We start from the raw sequence: 20,629 nt of genomic DNA, 5'->3' as shown, positions 1-20,629 counted from the left end.
TACAATTCTGTGTATAACAAATGGAGACAGTGAGTTAGAGATACTTTTGGCATCAAGCACATAAAATGAACCAACCATAAAATTTGGGATTTTCAACCATATTTCTCCAAGAAGCTGCTTTTATTACCATGGTGAAAGATCAATTTTTAAATCCCTAAGGCATATTAAATAGTTTTATAAATTACAATAAAAATTAGTTAAAAATTAAGCAAAAACCTAGGGGTTGAAGAGTTAGTACAGCAGGTAGGGCACTTTCCTTGCATGCGTCGCCAATCCAATTTTAATCCCCTGCACAATATATGGTATCCCAGCCACACCAGGAGTGATCCTGAGCACAGATCCAGCAGTAAGCCCTGAACACCACCCAGTGTAGCACCCACAAATCAAACAATCAAAAGTAAATATAAAGCTAAAGACATACAAAATCAAGCCTACTATTTTGGTTACTATTTTCAAACAATTAAACGGTCAAATTGCTATAATATTTTGCTTACTCCAAATTTCTTCTAATTCAGTTCATTGGAACTGGAGATTTTTGTCTGAATAACTAAGTTTACTTGGGAAGGAGGTGATTGGGAGGGACTCTTGGGACACTGGTGGAGGGAAGTGTGCATTTTGGTGATAGGTGTGGTATTAGAACAATGAATGAATGAAAAGTATGTTTAACTCAATAGTAAACCACAGAATCTCAGAAATTTGAAAAAGAACTAATATATATATATATACTATGCATTTGCTAATTTTTCTAGCAATCAAATGACAGAAATAATACATATACATTTATGGTACAGACTGGTAATAAATGGCTTGTGATTTGACATTCATCAATCATGCTTATATTTTTATGGTTTGTTGTTACATGTTCACTCATTTTTTCATGGTTGGATATATAGTGCAGAATGTAAGATGTTTCCCTTACATACAGACAACCTGCTTTCAACCTCTGGCACCACATATGTTCTGGGAGTTCTTCGAGGAGTGGACTAGGAATAAGCCTTGAACAATGACAGGTCTGTCAAACCCCACCCCCCAAAGAGAAGAAATGATCTGTCTTGTTTTAACATACTATGGATTACCGATGTATGTTTCTAAAATACTTTAAAATATATAAAGGATTAATCATTATAATAATCATATACTAATCAATAATTGAAACTACTCTTAATTTTGTTTTTGTGTTGCTTACTATTTTAATAACATACATATATATATATTAGTTTTTGTTACTAATTGTATTTATTAGTATTCCAACCACAATTTTACAGAAAAAATATGGCATTTAGTGGCTGGAGAGAGTACAGTGGGTGGGGTGTTTGACTTGCATGCAGGTGACCAAGAATCCATCCCACAAACCCCATATGGAGTGATCCCTGAGCTCAGAACCGGAAGTCAGCCCTGAGTACTGCTGGGTGTGACCCCCAAATGAAACAAACAGAAGAAAAAATATGGAATTTAAAAATATGTAACTGGGGCTGGAGTGATAATACCAGGTAAAGCATTTGCCCTGCACACAGCCGACCTGGGTTCAATCCCCAGTATCCCAAATGGTCCTCCGAACCATGAGTGATTCCTGAGTGCAGAGCCAGATGTAACCCAAAAAGCCAAAAAGGGAATCTTAGTACATCTGTCAGTAATACTTAATTACTCTAAAAAACAAGATCATTTAAAAATAACATAGCACTGTAGCACTCTCGTCCCGTTGATCATCAATTTGCTCGAGCAGGCACCAGTAACATCTCCATTGTGAGACTTGTTGTTACTGTTTTTGGCGTATTCGCCATGGCTAGCTTGCCAGGCTCTGCCATGCAGGCAGGATACTCTCGGTAGCTTGCTGGGCTCTCTGAGAGGGAGGAGAGATAAAAATAACATAGTTACGGAAAATAACTACATTAAATCAAGATGTGAGTTCCCACTTTAATATATATCTACTGTATAACATAGTGAATCAATGTTGTTGGTCTTCCTCTATTAAGTGGGGATATTGCATAACTGGTTACAAGTCAGATTTAGTAAGGTTACAATTTCAAAGTAAACTCCAACAGCAGCATGTAATTTTACTGTTGAGGTTCACAGTCAATTTTTTACAAGAGAGCAGGATGATGATATTTTAAGGTGCTTCATGTGATATATCAACCTGATAAAATTCACTTAGAAGATTAGGATATTCTAGTATTATGCTGCTTCATACTCATAAAAAGTAAAGATATTTTAGATAATTTTATTTGTGAAATATAATAAATATCAAATAAAGTCTGATAACTTTACATGAACCATTACATATTATATTATAGCCCAAGTAGATTTTAATATCTGAGTTTTCAAGAAAACAATTTTTTCTTTTGAAATATACTCCTATTGAGTAGCTTTACAAAATACTGAAAAGATACCAAAGATATCTAAAAAGTCTTATTTGTTTTCCAGGCTTAAGCCTTTGCTGGAAGATAAAACTTTGGGGGAAGAACTACAGTATCAGGTAGACTTCAGTTCAAATGAAAGGAAGAAGAACAACCCAAACAGAAGTGAGTTGTAAAAAGATTCATTAGGTTTGGAGATAAAATTAAGCACATAAAGACTTGAACAAAAAAAAAACACTCCACAAATAGTCGTTATTAGATATTTATATAGGTCTTATATTAGTGATGAAAAAAATATACTTTAACATATACTCAGATATTCATATAATATATTCTATAAAAGAAATGTATTTGTAAAGGTAGCTTGTCAGGTTCTCCAAGAGGGAAAACTAGGCTATTAGATGCCGTGAGACATCTAATATAATGAAATATAATATAATATATATTATATAACATATAAATATATTATAATATACATGTAATAGAATGTACTGAGTCTATTGCCTACTTGGGACAGCCTAACAAGCTCCCCGTGGCATATTCATATCCAAAATACAGTATCATACCTCTTGGTGAGTGACACAGATACAGTGATTTGTAAAAGAAGTATCCATAACAAAATTATTCACATTCACAAAAAGCAATACTCTGATAAACCGTTTATATTCTTGTCCCTAACCTTTATATTGCTATGACTAATAATTTTGGAATATAAATTCCTAAAGTTCAGAAATTAAAACAATTTTATTTTATACCGTCACAGGTTATGTACAGAAAATTCAATTAGTGGTTGTTCATGATTATACAAGCTACATATACTAGACAATAGTTTATTTCATCATCACTGTCATCTCGTTGTTCATTGATTTACTCGAGCAGGCACCAGTAACGTCTCTATTCCTCCCAGGCTTGAGATTTTAGCAGCCTCTCCTTAGTCCTCTTTCCCAGTGATTGGAGGCTCTTTCAGGGTCAGGGGAATGAGACCTATCGTTACTGTTTTTGACATATTAAATAAACCAGGGGTAGCTTGCCAGGCTCTGCCTGTGCGGGTGGGATACTCTCGACAGCTTGCCAGGCTCTCTGAGATGTATGTGTATATGTGTGTGTGTGTGTATACAGTGATTTGTAATATATATATTACAAATATATATACAATATAATATAAATATACAAATATATATATTACAAAATATATAAATATATATACACACATATATGAATTGCTCTCTATGCGTAATGCATAATATACAGAACAAGACATTAAATGAATATATCTTATACAGTAAAATAAATTAAATGAATATATCTGTAGAGATGAATTTTTCTAGGGGGAACATTTGAAAGAGGAGTGAGATAATATTGTACTTTGTAGATATGAGTAAAATTTACATTAAATGTGAGTATATAGGTAGTTGGAAAAATAGTTCAAAGGGCTGGAGTGAATGTTTTCATGCAGGAGGTTCATATTTGATCCATATTCCTGTCACCACAGGGACCCCTATGTACTACCAGAGTGACCTGAAAACATTGGGAAAGAAGTAATTGCCAAACACCAACAGGTGTGGTTCAAAACTGAACCAAAAGGTGACCATATGTGTGAAATATAAAATATAAAACATATATTTTTTAATTTTGCCTACCTACAGCAAAATAAATTATAATTTGAGAATATTTTTATATTAATAAAAGTATATTGTCTACTTTTTCATGCCCATTGCTGTTAACTTCACTTGTTTGGAAGAATGAGGTTAAAGTGCACCATTACTTTCTCCTCTAACTCATCAAGTTTTTATAAATCAATATACCTATATATTCAACAGTGAGAAAAAATAATAGATGAAACCCCCCCAAACATTAGCTATATTCAAAAAAGCATAAAGCACAATATTGTGTTTCCTGTTTTGGATTTGTAATAACAATGATCTATGTATTCTTACTTGGATAAATTCAAAATACTTTCAAAACCTCAAGCAATTTTGGGAAATACAATTCTGGGAAAACACAACAGAAGTACAGCTATGGCAATAATTAGAGCCCATATATTCCATGTGCTAGGACTCGTGTAAGATCCCTAGAACCACCTGCCCACCCTACAGCTTAGGCCATGGTGTGGCTCTGGCATCCCCAACAGTAACACTGTAGCACTGTCCTCCTGTTGTCCATCGATTTGCTTGAGCGGGCACCAGTAACATCTCCATTATGAGACTTGTTACTGTTTTTGGCTTATTGAATTCACTATGGGTAGCTTGCCAAGCTCTGCTGTGTGCGTGGGATACTCTCGGTAGCTTGCAGGGTTCTGACAGAGGGACTGAGGAATCTAACCTGGGTCGGCCACCTGCAAGGCAAACGCCCTACCCACTGTGCTATCGTTACAGTCCCCCCACAGTAACGAGCCTAAACAGTACCAAATCAATCAATGAACCATAACTAAGTATAGATATACTTAGTTCACTAAGCTGAACTAAGTATTGCTGGGAGTGACCCCAGGACTTCCTAATCACTACCTGGGGCACCCTGTCATGAAACCTATAACAGAAAACATGCATTATTTCAGTCATTGCGTGTCAAAGTGAGCAAGTACTTTGCAACTGCCTTGTACAAAGTAATGCTGTATTTTGTCTTATTTTAAAACCAGAAGTAACATGAAATGATCTATAACAAAAGTTCAATGCGCAATGAAAAAGAAATTAAATAGGATCAAACAAAAATTACATTTATTTCTAAAACTTTTAATATCACTAATTACTATTTTCAGTTTTAACAATGAACAAAACATACATTACCACTTAGTGCCACAAATATAGTCCCACAATTTCTCTGTAAATGTATATACATCTCAACTCTGTGTTTAAGTCATCAATGCATTTATGTGAATTAAAGAAATATAAAATGTTCCACATATTTATTTTAAAATTTTACAAATTATCATAGTACTTTGCAATAGCATATTATTAACCATGGAGTGGTCCTTACTGTATCTGACTACATTAAGGTAATAATGATTCATACCAACACTAGCTCAGAATATACTAACTTCAATGAATTTTCATGTAAAAATAGAACTTTTTGATTATTAGTTGTTATAAGCTAGTTCTAGTAAAAACATTAAAAGGATTTTACAAGTTGAAAAATGATTTTTGGTTTAGGAGCAAAAGAGAAGAAAATTCAATGGACTATTAAAAATAAATGAGTGTCAGTGCAATAGTACAGCAGGTAGGGCATTTGCCTTTCATGTGGCAGACCAGCACCTCTTATGGTCTCCTGTACCTGTGAGGAATGATCACTGAACACAAAGCCAGTATTAAGCCCTGAGCACCATGGGCTTAATACTGGCTAAAAAAAGAAAGAAAGAAACGAGTGTGTTGGAGAGATAGAACAGGGGTAAGGAACTTGCCTTACTCTCTGGTCCAGGTACCATACTTGATCTTTGGAATACTGCCAGGAGTGATCCCTGAGCACAGAAACAGGCATAAACCCCAAGAAATTCTAGGTGTGCCCTACCACACAAAACCACAAATATTAAAAAATAAGAATTCCTAAACAGTGACTATTTTTGGCTTTTAGGGCCATACCCAGTGATGGTCAGGGGTTACTTCTGGCTCTGCACTCAGAAATTACACCTGGTGGTGTTCAAGGGGTCATATGGTATGCTGGTGACCAAACGCGGGTCAGCCACATGCAAGGCAAATGCCCTTTCTACTGTAATATACTCCAGTCCCTTAAAAGTGATTTTAAACACATTTGCAAAGCCATAACTCTAATTTCTAAATGCCAGGAAATTGTGAAAAGGTATCTTAATGCTGTACTACAATCAGGTCTAAAATATGAGTATCAGCAGTTCCTGAGTCTGCAATTACAACTATTACTAGCTCAATGATTGTATGTTGTTGCAACATATGACAATTGTTAAGTTGTGTAATTGGTAACATCAAAAAGAAGTCATCAGGAGAGGAAATATCAGAGATAAAAGTAGCTCTTACACTGTGAGCATTTGTGAACATTAGTTCTTCACTTTTACAAAATTATGACTCCACATGTTGCATTTTAGATCTGTTTCTAGAAGACTTCTACCTAGACTACACTTTACTGATGAGCTAACTAGCGTCTACATATGAGTACAACAAAAGGTATATTTATTCCAATCTTACCAGGCTGCCCTGGTGGTCCAGGAATCCCTGGTGGTCCTGGTGGTCCCTGAACACCTATTCCTGGCAGCCCAGGAGGTCCAATTGGTCCAGGTTGTCCATTTGCTCCAATGTCCCCTTTGAGAAACACAGTTTCAATATTAAAAAAATACACACGAACAATAGTACTAAGGCACAGTGAAAAGGCATAGTGCATTTCGTAGGTATATTTAAAAGCTATCTATTCATTGATTAAAAAAAAGTACATAAAAGTGCTCAGAATGATGGAAAGGAATGTATCAAGTTCACAGACTTTGTAATTTAATATATAATAAGCACACAATGTCAGTACATAAACTTAAAAATAGTATGAAAGGTCACAAATCACACCTTTATTTCTAATTTTTGGGCAAGTGTCTGAATTTTAAAATATGTCTTCAAATTATCTTCTTAGGATACAGAGGGTGCTTGGCTTATTAGCGGCTGATTCCTAGCAACCCCATATGTTCCCCTGAGCCCTGCAAGGAGTGATCTCTGAGCACAGAACCAGGTATAGCCCTCAGCTCTGCTGGATGTGGCAACAAAACCAAAACTATAATTAAAAACAACTTATTAAATTACTTTTTGTTATTTTAAAGAAATAAGTTTTATTTAATTAAAGAATTGTGATTTATAAAGTTATTGATACTTGAGTTTTCGTTATATAAAATTTTAACACCAACCCGATCATCACAGTGTCAACCAGTGCTCCAATACTCCAATATTCCATTTCCCCCACCCCCACCCCCCACTATATGTGGCCACCTTGACAAGCACATTACAAAGTTCAATGGTTGCTGCTTAGATATGTTTTCAGCACTGCCAAGTCTGTGCTTTGATATATAGCTATTCCACTTTCCCACATCACCAGCACAACTGAAGCCCTGACTCCTGTTTCTGCATCACTTTCCTTTCTCATCTTATTCCTTCCCCACCCAACTGATTTCCTTCTTTTCTGTCCTTCTTATTCCTAATCTCTGGTTCAGGCTGATCTAGGTATTCTCCCCTTTACTACAATTCCTCACTCAGTTATTCCATATACCATAGACAAGACCATTTTGTACTTATCTTTCTTCTTCTGGATTACTTCACTCAACATGATATTTTTCAATTCCAACCAGTTTGCAGCAAATTGCATAATTTCATCTTCCCTCACAGCTGCATAGTATTCCCTTATATATCCCTTATATATAACATCTTCATAATCCATTCATCTATTGTTGGAACCCTAGGTTAATGACATATCCTAGCAACTGCACCAAGTGAAGCAATAAATAATGGTGTGCATATGTACTTTTGAATGAATATTTTTATATCATGGGGGTAGACTTCCCCAAGTCGTATTGCTGGGTCATTTAAAGCTCAATTCTAAGTTTACTGAGGATTATCCATACTGTTTTCTAGAGTATGAATAATCCTCAGTAAAGTTTCACAACATTCCCACCATCAGTGGATGACAGTTCCTTTTCACCACATCTCAACCAGCACAGATTTTTCCTACTATTTTTGTTATGTGACATTTTCACTGGTGTGAGATGATATAACAGGCTTTTATTTACTTATTTATTCATTTATATTTAATTGAATCACTGTGAGATAAAGTTACAAAGCTTTCATGATTTAGTTTCAGTCATACAATGATAGAACACCCATCCCTCTACCAGTATACATTTTCCATGACCAATGTCCCCAGTATCCTCCCCCCACCCCCATCCTACACCATCCCCTGCCTCTATGGCAATTTCCTTCTTTCTCTATCTACTTTTGGGGATCACATAGCAGTCTTGTTTTGGATTTCTGTAATGATAACTGATGCTGTGTATTTTTTTCATATGCCTATTGGCCACCCATCTGTCTTCTTCTCAAAAGCATCTCTTCATTTCCTCTCTACATTTCTGGATAAGGTTTTTGAATTTTTTTGTTAATCTTTGTGTGTACTTTATATATCCTGGATATTGAAGCTTTTATCTGATGTGTTGGATGCAAATGTTTTTCCCCATTTACTTAGTGGTCTTTTAGTTTTAGCTTGTGTTTCTTTTGCTGTGCAGAAACTCCAATTTGACGCAGTCTCAGTGGTTTTTATTTTGTTGACATTACCAGTGGTATGAGATTACTGAATACACTTTGAGATTAAAGCTGCATGTAACAGGATTAAAGAGCTGTGTAAACTCCTTTGCTTGGGGATTACACATGAAAGGATGTTCATGGGCTCTCCAGGCAGGCAGCTCTCTCAATGCCCGAGTTTGGTGCTCTCAAACCGCTTCCCCACCTGAGATGGCTGTTGCCTGGGTCAGTCGAAGGAAGAAGGAGGGACAAGCTGGTTGCCAATTAGTTGCTGTTTATTCAATCTCTCGTCTCTCCCGGATCTCTCCAACCCTCTCTCTAAGTTGCTCTACAACTCTCTCCGTGACTCCTCTTCAATTTCCCCAACTACTGTTACTCTCAGCTGCTTAATTTTAACATCTTTAATTCTACTTTTTAATATTTACCGTTCTGTATGGACACAGTAATAGACACTTTTAGGCTTGTAAGGTGACTCTCCTGAGGACATCTCACCAGACTCAGAATGTAGTGCTTAGGCTGGACCAATCATTCCTAACCCCAGCAAGGTCCAAATCTAGTTATCATTTTCTGGATCATGATAGAATTTGTCCATGGCCATGTTCTTAACTTATACTTAAGCATTATGGCACTTCAACCAGGTCCATTTCGATACCAGGGTAGCTAGCTCACTGTTTGCCCTTGGTCCATCCAGTCCATTGTCGGGACTCTGCATTTGGGGATCTAGGAAGTAAGGGCAGCTGAGGCTTAAGTTGAGAGAGCAGATGTCCAGGAGGTAATATTATCTGGAGTGAATCAACTCCCATGCTACGGGCTTATCTTTTTAACTGTCTTCCTATATCCATACAAAAAGCAATTAACCATGCAAAGGACAGTAAGGAGAATAGAAAGACAATATTTACAAGTCAGAGTCTGATCAGGAGACAAAGGTAATGGACAAGTTGGGGGGCAATCAACAAACACAAGCTCCCAGCGGCCACGAAGGAAGGGCAAACCAATATTATCCTACAAACTAAAAAGTACATTGAGAAAATACAGGCAGAACACTGAAATGCCTTCTATGAAAACAGATAATCTTAAGAATCTTCTTATTTCTGAACTTGGGGCCATGGCCTGTAAAGATGCTCAAGTCTCTATTATCATCAGAGAAAACTATCTCTCACTTTAAAACTTAACTGATCCCTAGAAGGGATTACCATAACAAATGAAAATGAGTACTCTGGAAAAGAACTGGCTATGGAGAGGAGATAAAATGATATGCATAATAACCCTTCAGTAACAGTACTGCAAACTAGAGAGCCTAAAATCAACAAGGGGAAATTAAAAAGTGAGAAGAAAAGTGTCTGCCATTGAGGCAGGCTGGGGGTGCCATGGGAGGGAATCTGGGGACACTGATGATCAGTGGTGAAGGGATGGGTATTGGAACAATTATATGACTGAAACTCAATCTGGAAAACTTTGTAAATGCATAACAGTTTATGTCACATTATTATTCAATAATAAATTTAATTAATAAATACTATAAGATAAAATATTAATATTGTTAAATATATAATACACAAAAATTATTTATATAATATATAAAATTTTAATATAAATAACAGTAATAAAATTTAAAATAAAGAAAAAATTTAACTGTATCTTGTTTTTTTACATTTTACAATTTTACATACGTTGAAATTCACTCTTAATGTACATTTTAGTGAGTTTAAATAAAATACCTTGCAGTTATAAAATCACCACTGAAATAAAAAAATTGACCACCTCCAAATTATAGAATACTAACAGCCTAGTAGGAAAACACCAAGTTAGATAGAAAAGTAGCATAGTAGCAACTAAACTCAATAAACAACAGTAATAACAGAAGGCCCAACTAACAACAGTTTAGTAAAACCTCAGACAAAGACTTTAATGACCCCATAATGAATATAACAATTTTCACAAATTTTCTTTTACTGAAGTTAATTTTCAAAAATTTTATTAGCAATTTTGTGTAACAAGCAATATGAGATAAATTATTTTGTGCTTACAAAAATGGCAGTCTTGCAGAGGATTGGGAAAAGGGATAATGGTGGAGAGAAGATCACTCTGGTGGGGGAATTGTGTTGAAATATTTAATGCTTGAAACAAATGTATTATAAACAAGTTTTATGTTATTATGAAACAACTGTATTGTGAACAAATGTAAACCATAGGATTTAAATAAAATCACTGTCACTTTCACTGTCATGCCAATGCTTTATCGATTTTCTCAAGTGGGCACCAGTAATATCTCCATTGTGAGATTTGCTGTTACTGTTTTTGGCATATAGAATACAACACGGGTAGCTTGCCAGGCTCTGTCATGTGGGCGAGATACTCTAGGTAGCCTGCCAGGCTGTCCGAGACGGGCAGAGGAATTGAACACGGGTGGGCCATGTGCAAGGCCGCATGCCCTACCAGCTGTGCTATAGCTCCAGCCCTTAAATAAAGTAAAAAAATAAAATTAGAAGTGTTCATACAATTGTCCAAAAGGGCTGAACCATTAGGCATTCCCACCAGCAGTCTGTGCGTGAATAACTTCTATATTCAGTGCATCATGGTTTGAAAAGGTAGTTTATACAAGTTCTATCTTCCTGATTCTATTGAGGTATGTTTTGTGACCCAGCACGTGGTCTATTTGGAAAATGTTCTGTGTGCACTGGAAAAAAATGTGTATTCTTTCTTTTTGGGATGCAAAGCTCTGTATAGATCTATTAGCCCTCTCTCTTCTATCTCTTCCTTCAAAGCCAGTGTTTCCTTGCTGAGTTTTAATCTTGTTGATCTATCTAGAGGTGATAGGGCAGTGTTGAATATAGAAAAATCCGGAGTACTTGAGAACAGATGACTAGTTAAAGAAACTTTGGTATATCTACACAATGGAATACTATGCAGCTGTTAGAAAAGTTAAAGTCATGAATCTTGCATATAGGTGGAACAACATGGAAAGTATCACATTAAGTGAAATGGGTCAGAAAGAGAGGGGCAGACATAGACAGATTGCAATCATCTGTGGAAAGTGAAGTAATAGAACGGGAGACTAACACCCAATAACAGCAGAGACAAGTACCAGGAGGATTACTCCACAGCTTAGAAGCCGTTCTCGCATGCTGGGGGAAATGGCAGCTTAGATAGAGAAGGAACCACTAAGTAAAGGGTGCTAGGAGGGCCCGCTTGGGATGGGAGAGGCAGGCTGAAAGTAGACTATAGACCAAACATGATGGCCTAGGAACTGCAGCAATGGGACGCGAGGATGCTCTAGGGAAGGTGGGCGGCACTGGCCCCGCTCTCTGCCGAGATGTAATCCCGGGGTCGCATGTGTGCAGCCTCTCCGCAGCTACTTGCAGAATGTCTCCAGACTGAGAACTAAGCCGCGGCCCCATGCCTGCCCAGGAGGGGAAAGGTTTCTCTTTTATTTCTCTCTCTCTCTCTCTCTCTCTCTCTCTCTCTCTCTCTCTCTCTCTCTCTCTCTCTCTCTCTCTCTCTCTCTCCCCCTCTCTCTCTTTTTCTCCCCCTCCTTTTCCTTGCCGGGGGGGAAGGGCACGGTGACCGCCATTTTATGAGGACCACAGATGAGCTTGCAATGATCCAATATCTGGAAGAAATTTCCCTGGACTTAGTTGCTAAAATACAGAAATCCAAAACCGCGTGGCAGCGACAGACCTCTTCACAACAGGTCTGACTCTAGTGGGAAACTCCTAACAATAATAGTTTTTTGTTGAAATATTGAATTTCAACAAAGTAAAGAGAAAGTAAAGTGAAATTTATCAGTTACGGAGGGTGGGGGGGGCAGGATGGGAGGTATATTTTTTTTTCTTTTTGGTGGTGGAATATGAGCACGGGTGAAGGGATGATTGTTTCAGCATCATCTAACTGAGACTTAAGCCTTAAAGCATTGTAATTTTCCACATGGTGATTCACTGTCACTGTCACTGTCATCCCATTTCTTATCAATTTGTTTGAGCGGGCACCAGTAACATCTCTCATTGAGAGACTTATTGTTACTGTTTTTGGCATATCCAATATGCACGGGGAGCTTGCCAGGCTCTGCCTCGTGGGCTCGATACTCTCGGTAGCTTGCTGGGCTCTCCAAGAGGGGCGGAGGAATTAAACTCAGGTCGGCCACATGAAAGGTGAATGCTCAACCGCTGTGCTCCAGCCATGGTGATTCAATAAAATAAAAATTAAAAAAAATTTAGATCTAGTAACAGTCCTCATACCTTTCGATCCGGGCATTCCATCCATGCCACTTTGTCCTGGAGGACCTGGAGGGCCTGGGAAACCTCGGTCCCCTTTTGGGCCAAGTGTTCCTTTGATGCCTGGGAGTCCTGGAGGTCCTGGAGGTCCAGGTAGAGCAAATCCTGGTTCTCCCTTGAACATACACATGACGAAAGACAAGAAAAATTCTTATGACTTTCTTGATGTTCATTTAGTGAGAATATTATCAGAGAATTAACAGGATAAAATGTTACTACCTCTTTTCTAGTGGGAAGAAGAAAAATAATTATATGGAAAATGATTTGTAAGCTGTAGAGAAAGAAAAACTGCAAGGGTGGAAATTTGTTGAGTAAAACAAATTAGATGTGTTAAACTGGTTGTAGGACAAGTTAAAAGAGCATAAGATTAAAGAAGCTTTGAGCTAGGGAACTATTACAGAGGAGTCTGGCCACATGCATTCCATGTGTGCAGTCCCTGTTTGATCGTTGGACCCTGACACTGCAAGGAATGAGTAGGACTAGATCATAAATCCCTTAGCACTCAACCATTTGGCATCACTGGCAGAGAATTTCTGAGAGTAACCCTAGGTCCCTTGAGCACCACTTGGGACACTCTCCTAACCTAATCTTCCCAAGTGAAAACTGTGATTATAGACAGTTTTTTATTATAACTAATTTTAATTGTCAGAAACAATTGACATTGTATTTTTTGTTTAAAACACCCATTTACTTTGGATGAATTCTTAAGTATTTACAATGAAATGACATGGCGTTAAGCTCTGGACTAAAATATAAAATACTTCAGCAAAAGTCGGACTACATAAAACAACTGTGGTAGTCTTGATAATTTTTAATCTGGTTGATGAGTACGTGAAAATTCACTGCATTATTCTGTTTACTTTTGTGTCCATTTAAATGATTCAGGATAAAACTGAAACAATCAATACAAAAGTGGTTTCCCATGAAATCTGGAAACATGATCAATTGCTCTTTCCATGAAATATAGGAAGTTTAAATAAATTCAACATGGAAAATTCAGGAACAATCAAGATAATAACATATCACAACACTTTTCTGAAGGCTGACTGAAAAAATGTTTAGTTTAGCTAAAACAGAATGAAAGGAAAGTAATTCAAACATGGTGTTAATATTATATTGTTCTTTAACTATTATTATTAGTAGTATACCTAAGTCAATAGCAGCAATTTGCTTTCTGTATCTAGGATGGAATGGGGAGAGAGAAGAAAACAGAATGGAAAGCTCTAGATATAACATTAAACATTTCAACCAACTATCTCACAGGCAGAGATAGCAATTAAATGGACAGTGTTAGTACTTAATAGATCAGTGAAAGTAATGATTATAGTCTAATCTTTCATTGTATCACAATAAATAACTATCCACTCTGAAACAGTGTTAAGAACTTTGTTTCGATACTAAATTTTTAATGGAATTATATTATCATTTTTATTTATATATTACAGTGAACACTTGGGATATATAAATCAACATGTAGACTAAGAATAAAGAACATAAGAGAGATTGAAAAAATAATAAGTGAAATTGTTCCAGACCTTTGGACCTGGGATGCCTGGTAGCCCAGGAGGACCTTCTACACCACTTCTTCCAGGTATCCCAGGTACTCCTGGGGGTCCTGGAATTCCAGGATAACCTGTAAAATTATTTTATTTTTAATATCCTAAGAGGAGAAACTCTAAAAAAGATACCAACTCCACATTTTTATCACATCCAATACAAGTCATTGACTAAAGTACAGTTAGATGTTAAAACTACAATGACATTGTTAGGAACAGTTCTTACAGATATATGATATTCCTTCTCAATCATCTAGTGATGCAAACATTTTCACAGAGATCTAATGTACGTTTGTGGTTTACATGCTTATCTGAAGAAAAATTAGGGGAATTTATATAGTAAGATACAATTAACCATAAGAATTCAACCCTCCACTGAAATTTAGAACATTGTCTTCTGTTTATAGTTGAATAGAGCATGTAAAAGAACCTACCATACAATTTTGGAAATGAGCTAAAAAATTTCAGATATTACAAACACATAGAATTAAACCTGACACTTTTGAAATAATTTATTTTAAATGAATAAGGACATATTTAAGACTCATTCTCAGATCAATGCATACTCTTGTTTGGCTAGAATAAATTCTGTGAAGAATAAATAAATATTTAAGTACCACTGTAGCACTGTCGTCCCATTGTTCATCGATTTGCTCAAGCAGGCACCAGTAACTTCTCCATTGTGAGACTTGTTGTTACTGTTTTTGGCATATCGAATACGCCACAGGGAGCTTGCCAGACTCCACTGTGTGAGCGAGATACTCTCTGTAGCTTGCCGGGCTCTCCGAGAGGGGCAGAGGAATCAACCCAGGTCACCCTCATGCAAGACAAAAGCCCTACCCGCTGTGCTATCACTTAAGTAACTGCACTAAATATTTCCAGTAAATCCCATGAATACGATTTAGGAAAATCAGTTCTTGGATTATGTGATCAATAAATATATTTTCTGGGGCTGGAGTGATAGCACAGTGGGTAAGACATTTGCCTTGCACGTGGCTGACCTGGGTTTGATTCCCAGCATCCAATATGGTGCCCTGAGCACCGCCAGGAGTAATTCCTGAGTGCAGAGCCAGGAGTGACCCCTGTGCATCGCCAAGTGTGACCCCAAAAGAAAAATATATATATATATATATATGCTTTCTGCTTAATATAATTCAATCATTTAATAACAATATAATGAATATTTATTATGCATTCAGGAACTGTACAATAACTCAAGAATACAATATGAACACTGAAAACAATTGTGAGTTTTAAAGCTTATATATAATTTTATATAGTCATGAGTTAGATATTTTATGAAGTGTTTTAATCAATAAAATATTAGTGCATATGCTATGTGATTTTTATTTATTTTCTTTACAGTGTATAATAAAAATACAATTAGAATGTTTTGCTTATTGAATTTACTATGTCAAGAAATATGTGAAATTGATTTTAGCTCATTTCCAAAATCATATGGTAAGCTCTTTTTCATGCTAAATTCAACGAGCTAACTTGCCTTTCCTGATATCCATTTCTACATACCTTTGGGACCTGGAGGTCCAGGAAGTCCAATTCCAGGCATGCCTGGTTCTCCTTTGCTGCCAGGTAATCCTGGCAAGCCTGGTTGGCCTGGGAGTCCAGGTTCACCTATGGAGAGATGGCAGTTATTTTAAATAAATTCCAATAAGGAAGCCATTAAGTGTTAAAGGTGTGGTTAAATAAATTTATCACATACCTGGAAGACCTACTTCACCATCTCTACCTGGGCTACCAGGTAGGCCAGGCTTTCCTGGCTGAGTTATGGTCTGACCTGGATCACCCTTCGGACCTAAGAAATAAAGAAAACAGAAACAATAGTGACTGAGATGAGTGTGACTTGACTAACAGATATAATTTAATTGAAAACAAAAATTAAAATGAGTATTTTAATTAAAACAAAAAATTATAATAAATCCTTGAAAACAAACTCATAAAAATATACCAAAAAATCTCACATTATATATTCAAGAAAAATACCAAGCACAAAGATTCCATTTATTTATATTTTTAATTTTTTTTTTAAAAATACAATTTCATAGAGAAGTTGGTGATAATTTAAAAGCATCTATGACTGAGGATGGCACTTATAAAAACATTTTAATATAGGTCAAAAGATTCTAAAATGCCAAACTGAGTAAACCAAAAATATAGTCTTTTTTTATTAACTAACGATACCTTAGGTTTTATGTGTGCAAGACCCAAAATAAACCTACTTTTCATTAACTGAAATAAGCTCAGGACAAAGGATTTCTTAGATTTTACTGAGGTAATTTTATCTTTTAATAGCAAAAGATTTATTTATTTTGGTTTTTGGGCAACACATGGTAGTACTCAGGGCGTACTCCTGGATCTTCACTTAAAAGATTACTCCTGGTGGTGTGTGGGGGACTATGTGTGTTTGGGGATCAAACCTGGGTAGGCTGTGTGCAAGGCAAGCACCCACTATATATTGTTCCAGCCCAAGTGATAAAGTTTTAATTTGTAATAATTATAGGTTATACATAGGATGATATAGAGTTTGAAAATTGCAAGTCATAATTAAGATTTGTAAAAATAAACTTATCTTCCAACTATGGGGCAATCCTCCTGGCCCTTGTATCTACTGTTCTGTCAGCCTCATGTTACGTTATTCTATACTCCACAAATGAGTGCAGCCCTTCTATGTCTGTCCCTCTCTTTCTGACTCATTTCACTTAGCATAATACTCCCCATGTCTATCCATTTATAAGCAAATTTCATGACTTCATTTCTCCTAACAGCTGTATAACAGTATTCCATTGTGTAGATGAGTGGAGGGGAGAAGGCAGCTGGAATAGAGAAGGGATCACTAAGAAAATCATGGCTGGAGGAATCAGTCAGGATGGGAGATGTGTGCCGAAAGTAGATAATGGACCAAACATAATGACCTTTCAATGTTTGTGTTGCAAGCCATAATGCCCAAAAGTAGAGAGAGAGTATGGGAAATATTGTCTGCCATTGAGGCAGGGGGAGGGTGGGAAAGACAGGAGGTATACTGGGGATATTGGTGGTGGGGAATGTGCTCTGATGGAGGGATGGGTGTTTGATCATTGTGTGATTGTAACCCAAACATGAAAGCTTGTAACTATCTCATGGTAATTCAATAAAATTTAAAAAATGAAAACAAAACAAAAAATTATCTAATACAGAATATGCAGAAACTATCCTTAACCTCTTCTTCAAAGCTCTCAATCAATATAAAGAAAAAAATCAATAGAAAAAATGAACAGGGCACTTAATGGGCATTTCACAAAGAGGAAATTCAAATAACCAATAATTATATGAACAGGTGTTAAGTTTTAACAGAATCATATAAATACAAGTACAACTGCTCTGATATATATCACATTCAACAAATTGGCAAAATGTGGAGGCAGCCTGATAATACAGAGTGCCTATGAAGACGCAAATAGAAAAAGTAATTTTTAATACTTCCGGTGTGAACAAAGTTTAGTACAATTGTCCTGAACTTAGTTTAGGAGTATCTATTGAGATATTTTATTTAATTAACTGAAAATATAAAATCTTAAATATGTATCTTAGTCCAAAGATTGGCAATTTTTCTTTTCTGTAAATGACAAGATTGAAAATACTTCAGGCTTTGTGGGCTTTACAGATTTAGCACCACTATTTTGCTATTGTGTGAAAGAAACTATAGAACTGTAATGAGTGGGTATGGGTGTTTCCAAAACAAAATTTCAATTATAGCAACATGTGGTGGAAAAGATTTGGTCCATGGGCCATAGTTTTCTACTTTGACCCACAGGTGTGTGCACATGGTATGCCCACCAGTAATATATAGTAGAATGCATATCAAAGCCTTAATCACACTAGACCTGAACTGGTGAAAATATTTTCCAGTGTATATCTAAAATCATGTACAGCATAGAAACTGATATGCCCTAGTTTTTATATGCATATATGGCATATAAATATATATATAATTTTTAATTTATAAGTTAGGCATAGAAAGAAACTATAATAATAAAACAGTTGCACTGTAGCACTGTCGTCCTGTTGTTCATCAATTTGCTCGAGCGGGCACCAGTAACATCTCCATTGTGAGAATTGTTGTTAATAAAACAATTATTAAAATTATTAACTTGTTAATAAAAATAAAACATTTACAATAACATAATAAGCTAACATATTTTCAATACTATACTACTGTTGTGGGGCTACAGAGATTGTATAGGGTTTAAGGTGCCTGATTTGTATGTAGCTGACCTGTGTTTTATGCCTTGTACTGCATAAAGTTCACAGAGCACCTCTGGTGTGATTCCTGAGTATAGAGCCAGAAGAAGTCCTGAACATCACAAGTGAGGCCCAAACAACCCCTCAAAAGGAGACTATGATTGACTACTATGATTGACCACAAAACTGAAATTGCAAAAACTGAACCTTGGATATAGATGACTATAATACTGTCCATTAATAACAGAGTAGGTAAATCAACTATGGTATACAATCACCAAGAAAATGGTATATTTACTATGTCCTAATAAAATGTAAACTAGCTGTATGAAGTTAACATAGAAAATACTTAATCTATGATTCCATTATGTGACGTTCAAAAAGAAACATAATTAAATTACTTTTTAGGGTTGGTTTTTTCTTTGGAGACACATGCAATACTACTTAGGGGCTACACCTGGCTCTGTGCTCAGGAGTCACTTATGGAAGTGTTCAGGGACCATAATGTGGTGCTGGAGATTGAATCGAGGTTGACTGTATGCAAGGCATGTATCTTAACCTCTGTACTATCTCATTAACCTACAGTACTTTTAAAGAGATCTGTGTCTAGGTGATAAATATAGACATTAAATGGAGGGAAATTAAGCAAAATTCAGAACAACTGATACCTTTGGATAGATGTAAGGGGATTATGATCAGAAAACACAGAAAATAGGGTTTTCCAGGATGCTACTTATATTTGTTTAAAACATTCGTGTTAGTTACACATGTTTCCATCATAATTAAGCTTAACATTTTGTATCATGGTCTTTAGAAAGGGAGACAAGGAATATAGCTTAAAGGGTTAAGTGCATGCTTTGCATGCCTTTAGATCTATCTTCAGCACCACATGGTCCCCTGAGCTCTGCCAGAAGCAACCACTGAGCCTCATTCAGTAGTAGCCCACAAACACCACGTAGTGTGACCCAAACGAAACAGAAAAAAAACAATAAAAACAAAAAAAATTAAATAACACTTTTATAAAAAGCAAACAGTTTTCCCTTGACAAGGATGTCTGTAAAACATAAACATCATAAACATAAGTGGCCAGGTAAACACATCTCATGAAAGGAAACCAAAATTGGAACAAAATAGAAGGGGGATCATTTCTGCTTTTAGACATCAAATTAAAACAAAAATATAGTAAACTCACCTGGAATTCCTGGCTGACCTGGACTTCCTGTCATACCTTTTATGCCTTTTTCACCTACTGGGCCTGGAGGCCCAATGCCAACAGGGCCCATAGGCCCCATGTTCCCTGGGGGACCTGGCAAGCCTGGGTTCCCAGGGGGACCTCTTTCACCCTTAAAAGCAATTTGACCCTGAAAATTTTAATAAAGAAACATATAGATATAACAGTTATGTATAAGTTGGTATTACTGAATATAATTATACAAATGACGCAGCCATAATGGTCGTTACAGGCTATGTGTTATTAAGAGATGGTATGTATAATCACTCCACTTATATCACTAACAACTTCAACAACTATTTTGAATTTCTACTGTAAGTGCTGATGAGAGAGCAAAAAAATAATAGTCAAATATCCTTATGCAACCTATATTCTAGTATAAGTCAAGAAGTTTACATTCCAATTAACATTCTATAAAATATATCCTCCCACATAAATTTTCTGGGCTGTGTACTTTGTACAAAACAAGACTTCACTGACATTTAATCTCTAAGATTTGAAGTATATTTAACTTAGCTATCTACTCATAATAACTACTAAACTTATTATACCTGAAAACCTAGTAAAATGTCTGTTATCAGGTTTAAATGAGATACATATATATAGTGTATGAGATGATAAAAAGTACATGGACTCATACACACTTGAACTTCCTGCCCCACTTCACAGCTCAATATAGTAATAGATTATGATGAAGGAGTTTATAAAATAATTTTGATACAAGAATGCAAAGCAGCTCTACAAAGACAATAAA

The 20,629-nt window shown here is 36.1% G+C and overlaps 1 protein-coding gene across 2 annotated transcripts in view; it reads right to left on the bottom strand.

Annotated features, from left to right (window-relative positions):
• The window catches only part of COL4A5 (collagen type IV alpha 5 chain), a 245,474-nt gene that overhangs the window by 76,756 nt on the left and 148,089 nt on the right, over window positions 1-20,629 (bottom strand). For both annotated transcript variants that reach the window (XM_055121721.1, XM_055121720.1), the window contains exons 25-30: window positions 19,837-20,005; window positions 16,129-16,221; window positions 15,936-16,040; window positions 14,388-14,485; window positions 12,817-12,967; window positions 6,503-6,616 (exon numbers count right to left, since the gene is read on the bottom strand). In XM_055121721.1, the coding sequence (XP_054977696.1) occupies window positions 6,503-6,616; window positions 12,817-12,967; window positions 14,388-14,485; window positions 15,936-16,040; window positions 16,129-16,221; window positions 19,837-20,005 (730 nt within the window). The remainder of the gene's footprint in view (window positions 1-6,502; window positions 6,617-12,816; window positions 12,968-14,387; window positions 14,486-15,935; window positions 16,041-16,128; window positions 16,222-19,836; window positions 20,006-20,629) is intronic.

This window comes from Sorex araneus, chromosome X (genome assembly GCF_027595985.1).
Source record: "Sorex araneus isolate mSorAra2 chromosome X, mSorAra2.pri, whole genome shotgun sequence".
Taxonomy (NCBI): domain Eukaryota; kingdom Metazoa; phylum Chordata; class Mammalia; order Eulipotyphla; family Soricidae; genus Sorex; species Sorex araneus.
Note: the sequence above shows the minus strand (reverse complement) of the source record. Positions and strands in the feature narration are given on the sequence as shown.